We start from the raw sequence: 15,300 nt of genomic DNA, 5'->3' as shown, positions 1-15,300 counted from the left end.
TAAATCATTCTTGTTAACTTTGTTTCTTTCACATTGAAGCCCCTTGTTTAGCCAGGATATCCGCTTTCTCGTTGCCATGAATATTTGAATGACCTTGAAAAATGTCAACTCCTAAATAGAGAAACAATTCCATCACTTACCTTGTACATATGTAAATTTCACTTTTGTTCTTTTTTTGATTTCATCAATAAGCTCCAAAAACAAATCTAAATTTTGAATATCCTTATTGTCTTTCGTTCTCCAATTATTCTTCTCCCAAACAAATCTCCATGCAGTCATTGCCTTGATGACATATCTAGAATCTGTTAGTAACTCGACAAATTTATATTCTTGAGGTAGTCTTTGAAGAGCTATTACACATGCTTTAATTTCAGCTCTCTGGTTGGTCTGAATTCGTCCTTCAAGTCTTCCACTGAAATTTAGAGGGTCATTTTCACCAAACCAAACACCGATTCCAGCAACGCTATTTCCGGTGCCATTACCGAAACAGCAACCATCTGTGTAAATTTGTTTATAATTAGGTGGCTGGGTAAGTTTTACTTTCTTTGTTTCTGGCTCTATCTGTACTTCATTATTGATGTTGTTATTTCTTTCATTAATTTCTCCAACATGGAGAGTTGATGATGGTTCAAAACTTATTTTCTGATCGGATTCTTCTATTTTGCGTTTGCATAACGATGATGATTCATTATTTACGAGCTCTAAACCTGAGCTCAAATTATCTTGGTTTGTTCCTCCCTCCTCTTTTAAATATTCCTCTGCCATCTCCATGGTTGCAAATGATTTGTATTTAGCTCCCGAAAATCCCTTCACTTGGCTCTCACATTCGGACCATGTATTAAAAATCCCACATTTTCTTCCTTTGACAACAACATAATATTTTCGTTTAGTCATGATGATCCAACCAAAATTCAAGGCAAGAAAAAGGTGTTGATGGCTGTGGTGATGAAATATTTTGTTTTTTTCAAAAAGGTCTTGATGAGGCTTGATGATTGAATGTTGTTTTTGGAAAAAGGAAGGAAAGTTCTCATGATAGTGTTGGTAATGATAACTACGTAAAGAAGAAGAAACACTGCTGTGAATTCGGTTTAAACATGATGATGGAAGAAGAAGATGACAAGTATTGTGTCTTTTGAACATTTTTTGAAATTCCAAAATTCATCCATTCCGATCAAGAATGCAAAGAGCCCACGAATATCGTCACACGTGGTCCAAAAGTAACACTCTCGTTGGAACACTTTTCGATATTAATTAAAATTTATTATTAACGGGCCTCCTCAACTCTCGTATGGGCTATTTCAGAATAAGGCTGAGCTTTTACAATTCATTCGATATGCATGTTGAAACAACATCAAGATTGGAGTGAATTCATTCAATTAATTGCTTGCACACACTTTTAGTGGTGTCCTACGAATCACAATGAGAGACTCTCATGTGTGAGATGTCATTCATGCATCTTGTTGCCTGAAATAATCATAACACGAAACAAACCCAACCTCAAATCTCTGCTGTCAACTTGAGGTTCTTCTTTACCATAGAACTCCAAAATGGCTCAAAAATTATTGAAAATTGACACATTCAAGACACGCTCTTTATTGGTGTTATGAGTCTTGTAAATGAGGATGAGAAAGAATATTATTAATAAACACAAATTGACATTCGTTATTGTTGTTATTGCTGTTGTCTATTCATCTCTCTCTGTTCAATCAGTTGTAGAACACACACACACGTGGATGCCACATCATCCTACTCTTTGTGTAATGTTGGAAGACTTTAATGCATCTTGCTTTGACAAGCACTTGTTCCCCATAAAGACAATCGATTCCAAATGCCAAGACATCCATCATCAATCATTGACGTAAAAGCAAACATCAGAAAAAAAAGAATCAAACTCCTCTGTACAGAGCGTGTCGCGTACGTAGTGTCTCCTCCAAAGTGTTATTACCTGCCACAACAACAACAACAACGACACGACACGACGGGTTCTCGAGACCACTCAAACAAACAAACAAACAAACAACAATTATAATTACCTCAATCCTCGTGTGGATTCACAAACTTTTCTTGTAGAGACTCTATACCCTTTATCATCATCTCTCATTATTGTATACAGCTGTCTCAAACACACAACAACAAACAACAAACTACTACTACTACTCGATATTCCTATCCAATCATCCTCATTGTCATCCCAATTGATTGACAACTGTTTGACAAATTACACGAGAGAGATCATCGATGGACCATCCCGACATTCATCATCGTGGAAGTGTTGGTGGTGGTGTTGGTGGTGTTGGTGGTAGTTCTTCTCTTCTTCACACCACCAATAGCATCAACAGCACTGGTTCCTTTGATTCCGAAATTGATTACGAATCGGGTGAACACACCTCTTCTCCTTCCTCACTCTTCATCAATGGAGCAGTGTTTGCATCAAATCATTCTCCTCCTCCTAGTAGTCACGTCATAATGAATAATAACCATCCATATTTAACATCCTCCTATTCTCAACACCATCATCACGTGTATTCGAATACAAATCATCATCATCATAGGCCGTCATCGTCCTCTTCTTCTTCTTCGACCATTCCCACCAAATATCAACAACAACAAAAAAGATTTCTCACCAATGTGGTGATGAGTGTGGTCTTGTTGATGGTCTTGTCCATTCTTGGATATGTGGTGTACAATAAGGTTTCTAAAAGGAGCAACACTCCTTCTTATGATGAGCATGCTTTTAGACACAATCCTGATCGCTTCACTCAGACCAATCCAGATATTCTCGACAAGGTTCGTATGAGAGAAAGTGCCTATGTGAGAAAACGATACAACTCCAATAATGAGGATGAGGAGAGTGGAGACGACGGAACAATGATGGAAAGTGGAGTGTTTGTAGGTTCAAAACAACGGAGAGCTCCAAAAAAGGATGATCTTCCTCTTGTCAGAGAAGGTGACAGCAAGACTTCAATTGTTCAAGATGACTACTCGACTTATTCGGCTCCTATTGAAGAGTTTATGTGGCGTGGAATGTTTAAAGAGAAAATGAAGGAAATTTCTGATTGTCCTGTTCCTTTCAAAAAACAGAAACAATTGACAAAGGTTGCAAAAACGATTCATACTTACATGATTCAAGAACCAGGAACAGAAAATTATCAAGAAATGTTGGATGCTGAAAAAGTGACAGATAGTAGTGGAGTGACAACTGTCGATTGGTCTCAAACCTTTGCATCCATGCCTGCCGATTGTCAAACTTCAACACTTGTTCACAAACGATCGGATGACAACTATTTGGTGATCTGTCAAGAAGGAAGCAAAGAACCATTTTTCTCAATTACCAGAGATCCAGCAGGAGATGGAACTGCTCAATCTGATTCTGCATTCCAAATTATACGTGAAAACAAATTAGAGAAATTAGAGTTTGAGCCAGGATCGAAATTAATATTGGACAAGAAACAATTGGCCAACACTGAAATACTTGTAATGAAGTGTAGCAAGGGAAGAGAAGTTGTCACTCGTATTGCTCATGATGCCGAATTACAAAAAGCAGCCAATCAAGCCTATGCCACTCGTGTGAAAAAACTTGAAGAACAAGATCAAGACTTGAAAGAAAAGTCCAAAAAACCAAAATATGAGCATCATCAATATGCTGCAAATATTGAATATGAATATGAAATGATGCATCCTGTGAATGTGTTACATATCATTCTTGATGGCACATCGAGAGCTAATTTTATGAGAGAACTTCCAAGAACAGTTGGTGTTTTGGAAGATATTGAATTGGATCAAAAGGCAGTTAACTTTAAAAAACCAAGCAAGCATCGAGTGTTCCAATACTTTAGATACAATACTGTTGGTCACTCTTCAAGAGAAAATATGTTGGCGATGGAAAATGGTTTAAAGATGTCACCATCATTCTTTAAACATTATTTCTCATCCATTCCAGAAAAGAGTTATGAAGAAACAGAACCTACTCGTCAAAAAGAATTGTTGACCAAAGTTTTGGTGGGAGCAAAAGAACAAGATGGATCTCGTACACTCATCGAACATAACATTTGGAATATTGCTAAAAAATTGGGTTATGTCACCATGTACAGTACAAGTGAATGTCCATACGTTAAAATCAGTGACAAGAAATACAGAAAGAAGCTCATGGACACTTCTTCTCATCTCTTTAACACATGGCATCGAGCGGATCACAATTTGGTTTCTTTGGCATGTGAAAGACAATTATTTAAATCATCAAAAGATAGAAAATGTCTTGGATCCAAGGATTTGGCTGAACATATTTTCGATTACACAAGTGACTTCTTTGCCAAGTATCCAGGTACTGCTAGGTTTGCAACTATTCATTTAGAAGAATCAAAACATTTACGATCTCACCAAATGATGACTGGTCTAGATATTTCTCTTTCTCGATTCATTGTTTCAATTACAAAGGCTCATCCTCATACAGCAATCATTCTCTCAAGTGGAAATGGAGTTTCACATGGACCTCTCTACGTGACAGATGTCGGCCAAAAAGAACATCATTTACCACTCTTAGTGATGGTCATGCCAGAGCATTTGCAAATTAGACATGAACAAGTTTTTGCAAACATGGATGCTAATCAACAACAACTAGTTACACCATTTGATCTCTATAGTACTCTGGTTCACTTAATGCTCTTCCCTCAAGTGGATCTTCCATCTCGTTACCATTTAATTCATAAGGTTAAAGCTGAATCAGAGCATTCAGATGAGATTGACGATTTTGAAGCCATTTCCAAGTCAATTCTTCTTCCAATCTCTGATCAAACAAGATATTGTAAACAGGCAGGTGTTGATGAACGATGGTGTTCTTGCTACGTACAAAAGTCCTTAGATGTGACCTCAGAGAGAACAAGTGCTCATATTTCCACCATTTTGAAGGCTGCAGTGAATCATGTAAATAAGATGGTTCAAAAGCATAAGCAAACCTGTCAACAAATTGAAGCTACGAAGGTTTTGAAAGCGACCAAGATTCGTATGCAAACACCAGAAGAGTTGGAGAATGGAAGAATTATCCCATACATCATCTCGGTGGTATTCCAATCTAAGACCGGTGACATATTTGAAGTGGACTACTCGTTATCTGAAGAAGATGTGTTACACAGGTTATTGGATGTTCGAAGAATTTCTCTTGTTGAACATTTGGAAGAGTCAGCAAAGAACCGAGAGACATTGGTCTGTGACAAAGTGAAGGGATTTGAGGCCTCACCAGATTTGTGTATTTGTAAGGAGCTGTAATATACACACTTGTAACATAGAAGGACAGTGATTGTCTTGATAATTTTGCCAGCGGATATTTCGAATCATTTTAATAAATAACATCCTCAAACAAACAACAACAGCTGTTTACAATCCACTTGTTTGGTCAAAGATGTTCATGCGGTTGTGCTAATAATGAAATTCATATTCAGGCATGATGATTCATGATGATATTGCTGATGTTCGATGTTACAAGTACATAAATTCCCGTAATAAAAGTAATAATAGTATATGAATAATGATAATTCCAATTTATAATGAGGATGATGAATACATTAAATTAATTTGATTAGAATTCTAGAATGCCCAAATTATTGTTGTTGCTCTCGGGCAGCTCTTCTTCTCAAAACTTCCTCTTTTGCCCATGCTTGGAAGCTATAATCTGGTTTGAAAGCAAGTCCAATGACCAACATAATAATTCCTCCGTACATCAATGGGAACACTCTATATTCCCATCCTTTTGGCTTGTATTGTTCACCTGCAGGAATACCGAACAATCGACCATCATTATCCGTATATGGTTCCTCGTGATGATCATCATGATGAGTATCGTGCTCTCCTTCATGGTGGTGTTCATCGTGTTGTGGCTGATGATGTCCTCCTCCTCGTTGAGCAACGCTTGTATGATAACATTTCAAGGAAGAAGCTTGTAAATTTCGCCAAGCTGATGCCGATGAAATACGAGAAAGGGTTCTGATAAACATTTTTTAAAATAATGAAAATTGAATTAAATGGTTTAATCCTTCAGCTGATGAGCTTTTTTTTCATGAATTGTGCACAGCGTTCAATTGGTCAAGAATGAAAGAGAAAGGGTGTAAACAATATATTCACTAACGTTTTAAAGATGATAGAATAGAATTGTTCATCTTCAACCAATCAAATTATTAAAAAAATGCTCAACACCACAACACTAAATTCTTCGAATCCTCCTGCCCATCCGCAGGTCACGATTAATAAGAAGGAACATCATACACAATATATTTATGGCGAAAAACTTACAGTTACTCCTCTAGGTGCAGGAAATGAAGTCGGAAGAAGTGCTGTTCTTTTACAATTTAAAGGAAAATCAGTCTTGTTTGATTGTGGTATCCATCCTGCTTTTAGCGGAATGGCTAGCCTTCCGTTTTTTGACGAGATTGATCCTAGCGAAGTTGATCTTGTACTAGTCACACATTTTCACCTGGATCATTGTGGAGCATTACCCTATTTTACGGAACATACAAATTTTCAAGGAAGAGTATTCATGACCCATCCAACGAAAGCCATTTACAAGTTATTACTTTCTGATTTTGTGAAAGTTAGTGATGTTCATGTGGATGATCAACTTTTTACGGAGCAAAACTTGCTTGACTCTTTGAAAAAGATTGAGCTTATTGATTATCATCAAGAGATGGAGCATAATGGAATCAAATTTTGGTGTTATAATGCAGGACATGTGTTGGGTGCTGCCATGTTCATGGTGGAAATTGCAGGAGTTCGTGTTTTATACACTGGCGACTTTTCTAGACAACCAGATCGTCATCTTTTAGGCGCTGAAACTCCAACACTCTCTCCTGATGTTCTAATTGTTGAGTCAACATATGGAATTACAGTATTCGAAAGCCAGATAGACAGAGAAAGACGTTTCACTCAAATGGTCACAGAAGTTGTGAGAAGAGGAGGACGCTGTTTAATTCCTGTCTTTGCTTTAGGAAGAGCACAGGAATTGTTATTAATATTGGATGAATATTGGGAAACACATCAAGAATTACAACACATTCCAATCTACTATGCATCATCTCTTGCAAAGAAATGTATGACCATCTTCCAAACGTACATTAACATGATGAATGACAAGATTAGAAAACAATTCGATATTCACAATCCTTTTGTATTTAAGCACATAAGTAATTTAAAATCAGTCGAGGACTTTCAAGACAATGGTCCATGCGTAATTATGGCCAGTCCTGGTATGCTCCAGTCTGGTCTCTCGAAGGAATTGTTTGAATTATGGTGCCAAGATGCAAAGAATGGTGTTATTATTCCTGGTTATGCAGTTGATGGAACATTGGCCAAAAGAATTATGAGTGAACCTGAAACTGTTACTTTATCGAATGGTAATACTGTGCCATTGCGAATGTCAGTCAAGACTATTTCATTTTCTGCTCACTCTGACAAGGCTCAAACAGAGGAATTCATCAGTACTGTGAAGCCTCCACACATTATCCTGGTTCATGGCGATGCAGCAAATTGTCATCGTTTGAAGCAAGCGTTACAAACCAAATTCACAGAAAGTAGAGTCTATGCTCCAAAAAATTGTACATCGGTTCAGATTATGTTCCAAGGTGAAAAAAGAGCTAAGGTACTTGGCCAACTTGCTATGAAGAAGTACGAAGATAACGACGAAATTAACGGTATCTTACTGCATCATAACTTCCAACACTTGCTCTTGAATGAGAAGGATTTAAAACTTTACTCTGATGTGTGCTGTTCTGGTGTAAAACAAACGCTGCTTGTTCCTTTAAATGATAACGTGCCATATGAAAGCTTAATTAGAAAATTGTTCCAAAATGTGACAGTTGAATATCGTTCAAAGAATGGAGAAGTGAAAACAGAGCAGGGAACTGACAGCATGGACACCACCACAGACGACACATCTGTTCAAACATCCACTTCCAGTCACACAAAGAAAGCTCCAATAGACTTTGCAGATGATGAATCAACAATTATTACCATTGATGGAGTAGTAAGGCTCGAACTAAAATTGAAAGAAAAAACTCCATGTGCTTTGATTGAATGGCCAAGTAGCTCTGCAAATGACTGTATTGTAGATGGTATTTGCAATCTTATTTTATATTCTGATCGTACACTGCATGAAGATATACTCGAAGAAGGAAAGGATGAACTGAAAATGCTCTATTGTATTCAACAAATGATTAAGGAACACTTTGGAGAATGTGTATGTAGACTTTCAGAGGATAAGGAAATTGAGGTCATTGATCCCTCTCAGCGAGTTCTCCTCAAAATATCGAGCATGGGAGAAATTACCTTGTGTGAAGATGAGAGAATGAGAGGCTTTTTGGAAATTGTCATGAGGAGAGTGTTCATGACAATGTTCCCACTCCCAACAATGATGGGATGTCTTGATGATTGCGATCATACGCTTCACACGCACTAATTAATGAATTAATAATAAATAAATTTACTATATTAAATAAATTAAACTTAATCCAATTTTGTTATAATTGTCATATTGCACACCCAACAAAAATGACCACAACGTCATCAGACCACACAACTTTGATGGATACATCAGGTGCACCTTCAAGCATCACAACAACAAACGGAGGAACAAATATAGATTCATCATCATGTACTTCTCGGACTCATAAATTATCTAAATTTTACAAATGGTGTCCTCATGATGATTATCTTTTAGTAAAAGCTGTTGAACGAGGTATGAGCGCCGAGGAAATTCGTGGTACTATTAAATTCGAACGACCTTTCACGATTGAAGAAATAACGGAACGTTGGTTGGCTATTTTGTATGATCCGATGATTGCACAAACAACTGCTAGGCATCTTGTTGTTCTACAAAACCTTAAAAATTATAAGAGAGTTCCTTGGTCGTCCGAAGAGAATCAAATCATATTCAAGGAGGCTGAAATTCATCAAGACGTTCCATTGAATTTCGAATTAATTTATGACAAGTATAGAGATTGTTTTCATCCTTCTAGATGCCCAAAAACGCTAGAGGCTCATTATCAGAGAATGAGACGAAAAGGAATCATACGAGAGTATTTGGCAAAATCCGGATCTTCACCTAGCTCTGTCGTGAGTCAAGCAATTTCAAATACAACTGCCAACGTTGGAGACGATATGGATGAAGACTTTTATGAAAACAAGTCCTTCTCAGAAGTGGAAAAGGAAATTTTGAATGCTCCTCTTTCCAATGATTTGGAGATGAGAGCACAAAATATGTATACTATTGAAAATAAGGTAGCAGAAAAGAACGAGTTAAAGAAAATTCACAAATTGGAGAAGGAAAGCGACGTTGATGAAGAGGTTAAGGAGACTAAGAAGATTAAGTTGAATTTAACAGAAGAAGATGTTATTGCTGTATTCGATGGTATGCAAACAAAACTTCCTGTTCGTAAATCGATATCAATAATTGGAAGAAAAAATTCGAGTCATCCTGTTGATATTGATCTAAGCATGGAATCTGAAGATATTGGAAAGATATCTAGGAAGCAAGCCGTTTTAACTCTCACCTATTCCATCGAAGAAAAACCATCTGTAAAGACAATTGTGGCAACAGGACAGTCAGACAATAATTTGGAACGAATTGCAGAGGTTGAAGATTTGTCAGGCTGTGTAGATGAATCGAACAGTAAGCGCGTAGTGTTCAACTTTATACTTAAAAATGTTGGAAAAAGAAGCATCTTAGTGAACGGGCAACCAGTTGAAAGCGGCTGTGAAGCTCCTGTTCCTCATCAATCTCTTGTTCAGTTTCCTGGAGGATTGAAGTTTGTTTTCAAATGGATTACTAGCGGTTTTGAAAGATGGTATCAACTGAATAAGACCGCACTCGAAAGCAGCACAACACATGCAATGCCAACCACTACAAGCGAGGACAAGATGATTGAATAAAAACAACAACGTGAATTCGTTTGATTGAAAACTTGTTAGCCGAACTCTCCAACTTTTCCTCAACTTGGACGAATGCAATAAAACCTGAATTTTAGCGTTTTGTGCGTTTTTTTGCGTTTTGTTTGTTTTTTTGCCGTTCATCGAATTTGATCGGAATTTATGAATTCTCGTAAAACATCACAAAACGTGATAAAACAGAAAAAATCGTAATCAAAACGACGAAATCATCATAAAACAAGTAAAAAGCAAAATTTATCTTAGAGGCATCACAAATTCGTTAACCAGACCAGCACAAACAACCCACACCTTGTTATGTGCTTCTTTAGATTCGTCAATATTATGTGTGGAAGACCGTGTAAACACGATATAGTATTTTTCTCTATCCAAGAAATTACTTTCTTGAGTGGAATCATTAATAGGAGGTGGATTGTGTTGTGATGAATTACCATTACCAAGAGAAGAATGAACCTCCAATAATTGGACTGCTAACAAATGAACTATCGATGGATAATCTATTTGTTAAGATGTTACTAATCACAAACAAGTAACCAAGGAGTTATTAGATTGAGGAAAATTATCCAACAAAGAAATCAAATTGGAACATTCTTCAAATTTTCTCTTTTTGCATTCTCTTTCAATAATATTGATGGAGTGTGAAGTATGGTTGACATGATCAGAATCTTTTGTTTTTTCCCACAAAAATAAGCAGTCTTGTGTGGCTCAATAATACGCACACGTTGCCCTTTTCAAGACAAAAGGGGCAATTTCTTTCAGTGCTGTTTCAATTGGAAACAGATATCTGTTCCATACGATCTTCAAATTGATTTAACATTTTTTTCAATGTTTTTTAATTTTCGTCCAATCTTCAGCAATTATTGAGCAAAACATGAGTGAAACATCAAATTCCGCACCAACACAAAAGTGAAACATCAAATTCCAACTTGATAAATGCTAATTGTCAAATCAACATCACCATTAGAATTCAGAGACCAGGTGGTAAAAAACGCAAGAATGAAACAAAAAAACAACGAGAATGCGGTGGTTCCGTCAAAAAACATTATATTCGACAAAAACGTTGGACCCTGAGAAAAGTTGTTTCCTCCATCATCAACGTTTTTTTTTCCATCATGGTCACAATTTTTTTGAAAAAAATTTCCGATGAGACGGAATCGAACCGCCGACCACAGGATTACTTGCTTGCTACAGTCCCATGCTCTACCAGCTGAGCTATCATCGGATTATGTCTTTCTATTTAAAATAATTATAATCAATAAATCGTTCGTTGTTTCTCCTTCCCACAAAAAAGACGTTCAAAATTTTTTTCAAACCCGCCAAGCAAAAAAATGAAGGCTCGTCAATCACTCATTGCTTTCATCATCAATCCTAATCTTACACACACCACAAAAAGAAGAGCAAGCAATTTCATCACGTCCTCTCTCGTGATCGCTTCCTTGCTTATACTGGCTACGTTCACTACTATGGTATTTTCATTGAGTCTTGGTAAATGGGATGAAGTTCATATAAAAAAGGGTGCTTTACCTCTTGAGAGGCCATTCCATGGCTGTGATTTACATCCGTCAGGCAAGCGAATGATCGTATACGGAGGAAGAACAGGAATTACCACGATGGGAAACACCTTTCATAGCTTTTCTTTCCAAGAAAAAAGTTGGACCAAGTATAATGTTGAACCTGTCGATATGAAGGCTGTGCCATCATTGGCTGGACATTCTTTCACTACAGTAGGCGATAAGATTTACATTTACGGAGGAAGAAGTGGTTTGTTCCACTTTAGTGATGAACTCTTTGTTGTGGATACTCAATCAGATACCATCAGAAAGGTCATCACAGAAGGAGAGACTCCGTCTGCTCTTCAATCTCACTCTGCTTCTTCTTTTGGAGAGTGTATCATTATTTATGGAGGTAGTGATGGCAAACGCACAAAGAATGATTTATTTGCTTTCAACACCAAGACCAATGCTTGGAAATTGCTCCGAACATCTAATCCAGGACCATTCATTGAAGGTCATAAGAGTATCCTTGCTGGAAACAGACTTTTCATGGTTGGTGGTGTGAATTCTAATAATGACCAACAATTTAATCCTGATATTAATGTCTTGACACTCCCACAAACTTGTGATGAACTTTTTGATGGTAGTGCTGCATTAACTTGGTCAGTCTTGAGAGTAGGAAGTAAGCCAAGAGCATTCCATTCAGCAAGCTTGCTAGATGACAAGATTTATGTGTACGGTGGAATGAATTCTCAAGATACTCTTCAAGACACCCAGGTGTTTGATATTAAGAGAGAAAAATGGCTGGACGATAGCACCATTGAGAATGAACCATCTATTCCTCGTAGAGGACATTGTAGTGTTGTTTTTGAACATAGTATTTATATTTTCGGAGGAAGTAGTGATTGGAAAAGAACTTACAATGATGTTTGGATGTTGAACACTAAACCAGAAATTACATTCGAGCCTGTGACCTTCGATCCAAAGAAGGATTTATCAGAATATATTGAAGACGCTCTTTCATCAGTTCAACAATTGTCATCCATTGATATTGCCACTGAGGAAAATGAAAGATTGAATGCTGATATTTTGAAATCAGAGAATGAATTGAGACAACTCATTACAGCTGACACTGACGACTCATCATTGAACGATCTTGTCAAACGTATTGCACAATGGAAAAAGATTGAGACATTGTTCTTGGAGCTCCAACAAAGCAAGTCAAAGGTTCAAAACATGACTGAAAATATCAAATTTGACTTTGAGGACATTGACAACCTTGTTAAAGAATACAACAAACAGGTTGAGATTTTGAAAAAGAGCAGTGAAGCATTGACTTCTCGTCTTTCCACTTTGAAAGAAAAGGAAGACAAGGTTTCTTCTGAAGAAAAGAAGGTAAAGGACATTGTTCTTCAACAAGAATCTGTCTTGAACACTGTCCAAGCATTGGAGGCCGATCTCGATCAACAAAAGACTCTCTACAATAACAAGAATAGGCTCAGAGAAAAGATTGTGAAGGAAAGAGAATCATTGCATGAAAGATTGAATCAACTCAATACCATTCTCAACACAGCTGACGATATTCAAAAAGAATCACAAGCCAAGGAAAGTACTCGACTTGCTGATCTTGAGAGAGTTCGTGAACAAATTGGAAGTATTAGCTCTGAAATTGAAGACTACAGAAAGCTTGTTAAAACTCTGAGCCATGAGATGAGAAGTATTGACAATCGATTGTCAAAGATTAATGAACTTACCAATGAAGCTCAATCGGTCAAGCTCAAGTTTGCTGAACAATTAAAATACAAGTATGCCTATGAGAAGAGTAAGGACGACTTCCTCTCCAAAGTATTTGAATTGGAAGAAGAAAACATTGCTGAAAAGATCCCAAAGAAGACTGAAGAAGAAAAGAAGAATGATGAAATGAAAGAATTGGACAATATGATTGAAACTTATAGAATTAAATACCAAAAGACCAAGAGCGCCAAGTCCATTGAATTCCAACAAGCATCCGATGAGCTCAAGAGAAGAGAGGCCAAACTTAAAGAACTCAAAGAACAAGAAGAAAAGATTACAGCTGAATTGAGTAGCCTTCGTGAAAGAATTGCATCCAAGAAGAATGAAAAGGAAAGCAGTCAATTGGAGAAGGACAGAATTGAAGATGCATGGAAAGACAAGTGCTCTGAGGCTGACACTATTGAAGTTGAAACCAATCAATTGAAGAATTCTATTGACGAACTGCAAAGCAAGTTGAATGATGAGAGAAAGGAAAGCCAAAGATTGGCCTCTGAACTCGAAGTACAACGTTCTGCTTATCAGATCGCCAAGACAGATCTCGACAATCTCAATGCTGAACTTAAGGACAGCTATGAGAAGGTTGTTGCCTATAATAATGGTATCAAGAAGTTGGGATCTAAGATTTCAGCCATGAAGAGAGCTGTGAGTGTCAGAAAGTCAGATTATGATGATCAACGAGCTGATTTTGTTAAATTCAGAGATGCTCTCAACAAGGCTATTGAGGATGCTGACAGAGTGTTCTTGGATAGAATTAGACATCTCGAAGCACAATTGAGCTCCTTCACTGGCAAGCCATCATCTAATACTCAAACACCAGACAATCAAACCCAAGCTCCAGAAGAGATTGTACAAACCACACCAACTACCACTGTAGCTGAAGACACCTTTTAATATCCTTCCACTCAACCATCACATGTAACACCTCTGAAATATTTATTAAAACATTAATTTTCATTTATTCCAAAGCTTCTCGGTATAGTTTGTTCAATTATTTTTTGAAACCAAAATTGTTGTTTGCTTCATTCGCTGAATTACAAAACAACCAAACAACAGTCACACTAAATCCGAATGATGAACAATCTAACAACAGACAAGCATATATCAGATCCTTCGGGCCTGACGACCAATTTATGACTGACTTTACGGAATTAAGAGTGACACAAGGGTTAGAACTCATGACAAACTTTCTTGCGAGTTTGGCCTGTTACATTTTAATTTCTTAAAGACTTTGATAATACTCAATCGAGATAAATCATTCACTTGTGATTTTGAAAAAAATGGCTCATCAGTCTCTGTAAAATATATATCAGCATCATCAGCGATGATTTATTTCATCAATGATCATCATTTAAAATTCGGATTAAAAGAATCCATTCGGAGAGAAAACCTTTAATGAAAACTCCATCTTGATCAAAATAAGGTCATACGCTTCGATGCGGTCACACTTATATTTTAAAACACGATAACCGTGAATATTTTTGTACCAAGAGAGGTAAGGGGAATGATTGTCTGTTCCTCAGAGTCGAACAACGGCACTTCTATCTTGTTTTTTTCTATCAACTCGTTTTTTATCCAATTCTTCACCTTGTCACGAGCATCCTTGTCATTTTTAAATACTTCTTCCGTGATATCATTGAGAGTCTGTTCATTTCCACTTTGTTGAGCCTTCTCGAACTCAAAGACAATTTTTGAGAGAGATTTTCCATCAAAATCTTCATCGTACAAAGGTTTAGTTTGATCATTGCTTAATCCAGCCCCTCCTTTTAGTTTTGATCGACACAATGCATCCTTTGTTTGATCTTTGTTCCACAGACCAAAAAGTTTGGGCATCAAAATATTCTTCACCCAATTTACCACTGTTGAACAAGTTTCAGACATTCGAATTTCAATCATCCCATTCTTGTCCTTGAACTCATCTTGTAACAAAGAAGCAGCAGCTAGCCTTCCGACCTCTTTGATATTCTGAACAATGTTATCCAGAGAGGTTCACAATTACAAATGCAAATTTGTAAAGAATGGATGTCCTGAACTGGAAGCAACGCAACAAATTTGTAATTATCATCGTTACTCACAACGCTGTATTTGA

The 15,300-nt window shown here is 37.0% G+C and overlaps 7 protein-coding genes across 7 annotated transcripts; 4 read left to right on the top strand and 3 right to left on the bottom strand.

Moving 5' to 3' along the window:
• Nucleotides 1-28: 28 nt before the first annotated feature.
• FDP41_004788 (uncharacterized protein) lies at nucleotides 29-894 on the bottom strand (the record flags this gene model as incomplete). Its single annotated transcript, XM_044708240.1, has 2 exons — nucleotides 29-93; nucleotides 141-894. The coding sequence occupies 2 exons, from the start codon at nucleotides 892-894 to the stop codon at nucleotides 29-31; spliced, it is 819 nt and encodes a 272-aa protein (XP_044560826.1).
• Nucleotides 895-2,238: 1,344 nt separating this feature from the next.
• FDP41_004787 (uncharacterized protein) lies at nucleotides 2,239-5,262 on the top strand (the record flags this gene model as incomplete). Its single annotated transcript, XM_044708239.1, has 1 exon — nucleotides 2,239-5,262. One exon carries the CDS (start codon nucleotides 2,239-2,241, stop codon nucleotides 5,260-5,262), a length of 3,024 nt encoding a protein of 1,007 aa, XP_044560825.1.
• Nucleotides 5,263-5,594: 332 nt separating this feature from the next.
• On the bottom strand, nucleotides 5,595-5,987 carry FDP41_004786 (uncharacterized protein; the record flags this gene model as incomplete). Its single annotated transcript, XM_044708238.1, has 1 exon — nucleotides 5,595-5,987. The coding sequence occupies one exon, from the start codon at nucleotides 5,985-5,987 to the stop codon at nucleotides 5,595-5,597; it is 393 nt and encodes a 130-aa protein (XP_044560824.1).
• Nucleotides 5,988-6,175: 188 nt separating this feature from the next.
• FDP41_004785 (uncharacterized protein) lies at nucleotides 6,176-8,440 on the top strand (the record flags this gene model as incomplete). Its single annotated transcript, XM_044708237.1, has 1 exon — nucleotides 6,176-8,440. One exon carries the CDS (start codon nucleotides 6,176-6,178, stop codon nucleotides 8,438-8,440), a length of 2,265 nt encoding a protein of 754 aa, XP_044560823.1.
• A 92-nt stretch (nucleotides 8,441-8,532) lies between these two features.
• Nucleotides 8,533-9,912, top strand: FDP41_004784 (uncharacterized protein; the record flags this gene model as incomplete). Its single annotated transcript, XM_044708236.1, has 1 exon — nucleotides 8,533-9,912. The coding sequence occupies one exon, from the start codon at nucleotides 8,533-8,535 to the stop codon at nucleotides 9,910-9,912; it is 1,380 nt and encodes a 459-aa protein (XP_044560822.1).
• Nucleotides 9,913-11,255: 1,343 nt separating this feature from the next.
• On the top strand, nucleotides 11,256-14,105 carry FDP41_004783 (uncharacterized protein; the record flags this gene model as incomplete). Its single annotated transcript, XM_044708235.1, has 1 exon — nucleotides 11,256-14,105. One exon carries the CDS (start codon nucleotides 11,256-11,258, stop codon nucleotides 14,103-14,105), a length of 2,850 nt encoding a protein of 949 aa, XP_044560821.1.
• A 561-nt stretch (nucleotides 14,106-14,666) lies between these two features.
• On the bottom strand, nucleotides 14,667-15,044 carry FDP41_004782 (uncharacterized protein; the record flags this gene model as incomplete). The annotated part of the gene is made up of 1 exon (XM_044708234.1): nucleotides 14,667-15,044. The coding sequence occupies one exon, from the start codon at nucleotides 15,042-15,044 to the stop codon at nucleotides 14,667-14,669; it is 378 nt and encodes a 125-aa protein (XP_044560820.1).
• Between the last annotated feature and the right edge of the window lie 256 nt (nucleotides 15,045-15,300).

This window comes from Naegleria fowleri (genome assembly GCF_008403515.1).
Source record: "Naegleria fowleri strain ATCC 30894 chromosome Unknown tig41, whole genome shotgun sequence".
Taxonomy (NCBI): domain Eukaryota; phylum Heterolobosea; class Eutetramitea; order Acrasida; family Naegleriidae; genus Naegleria; species Naegleria fowleri.
This window is presented reverse-complemented; position numbering and strand designations above follow the sequence as displayed.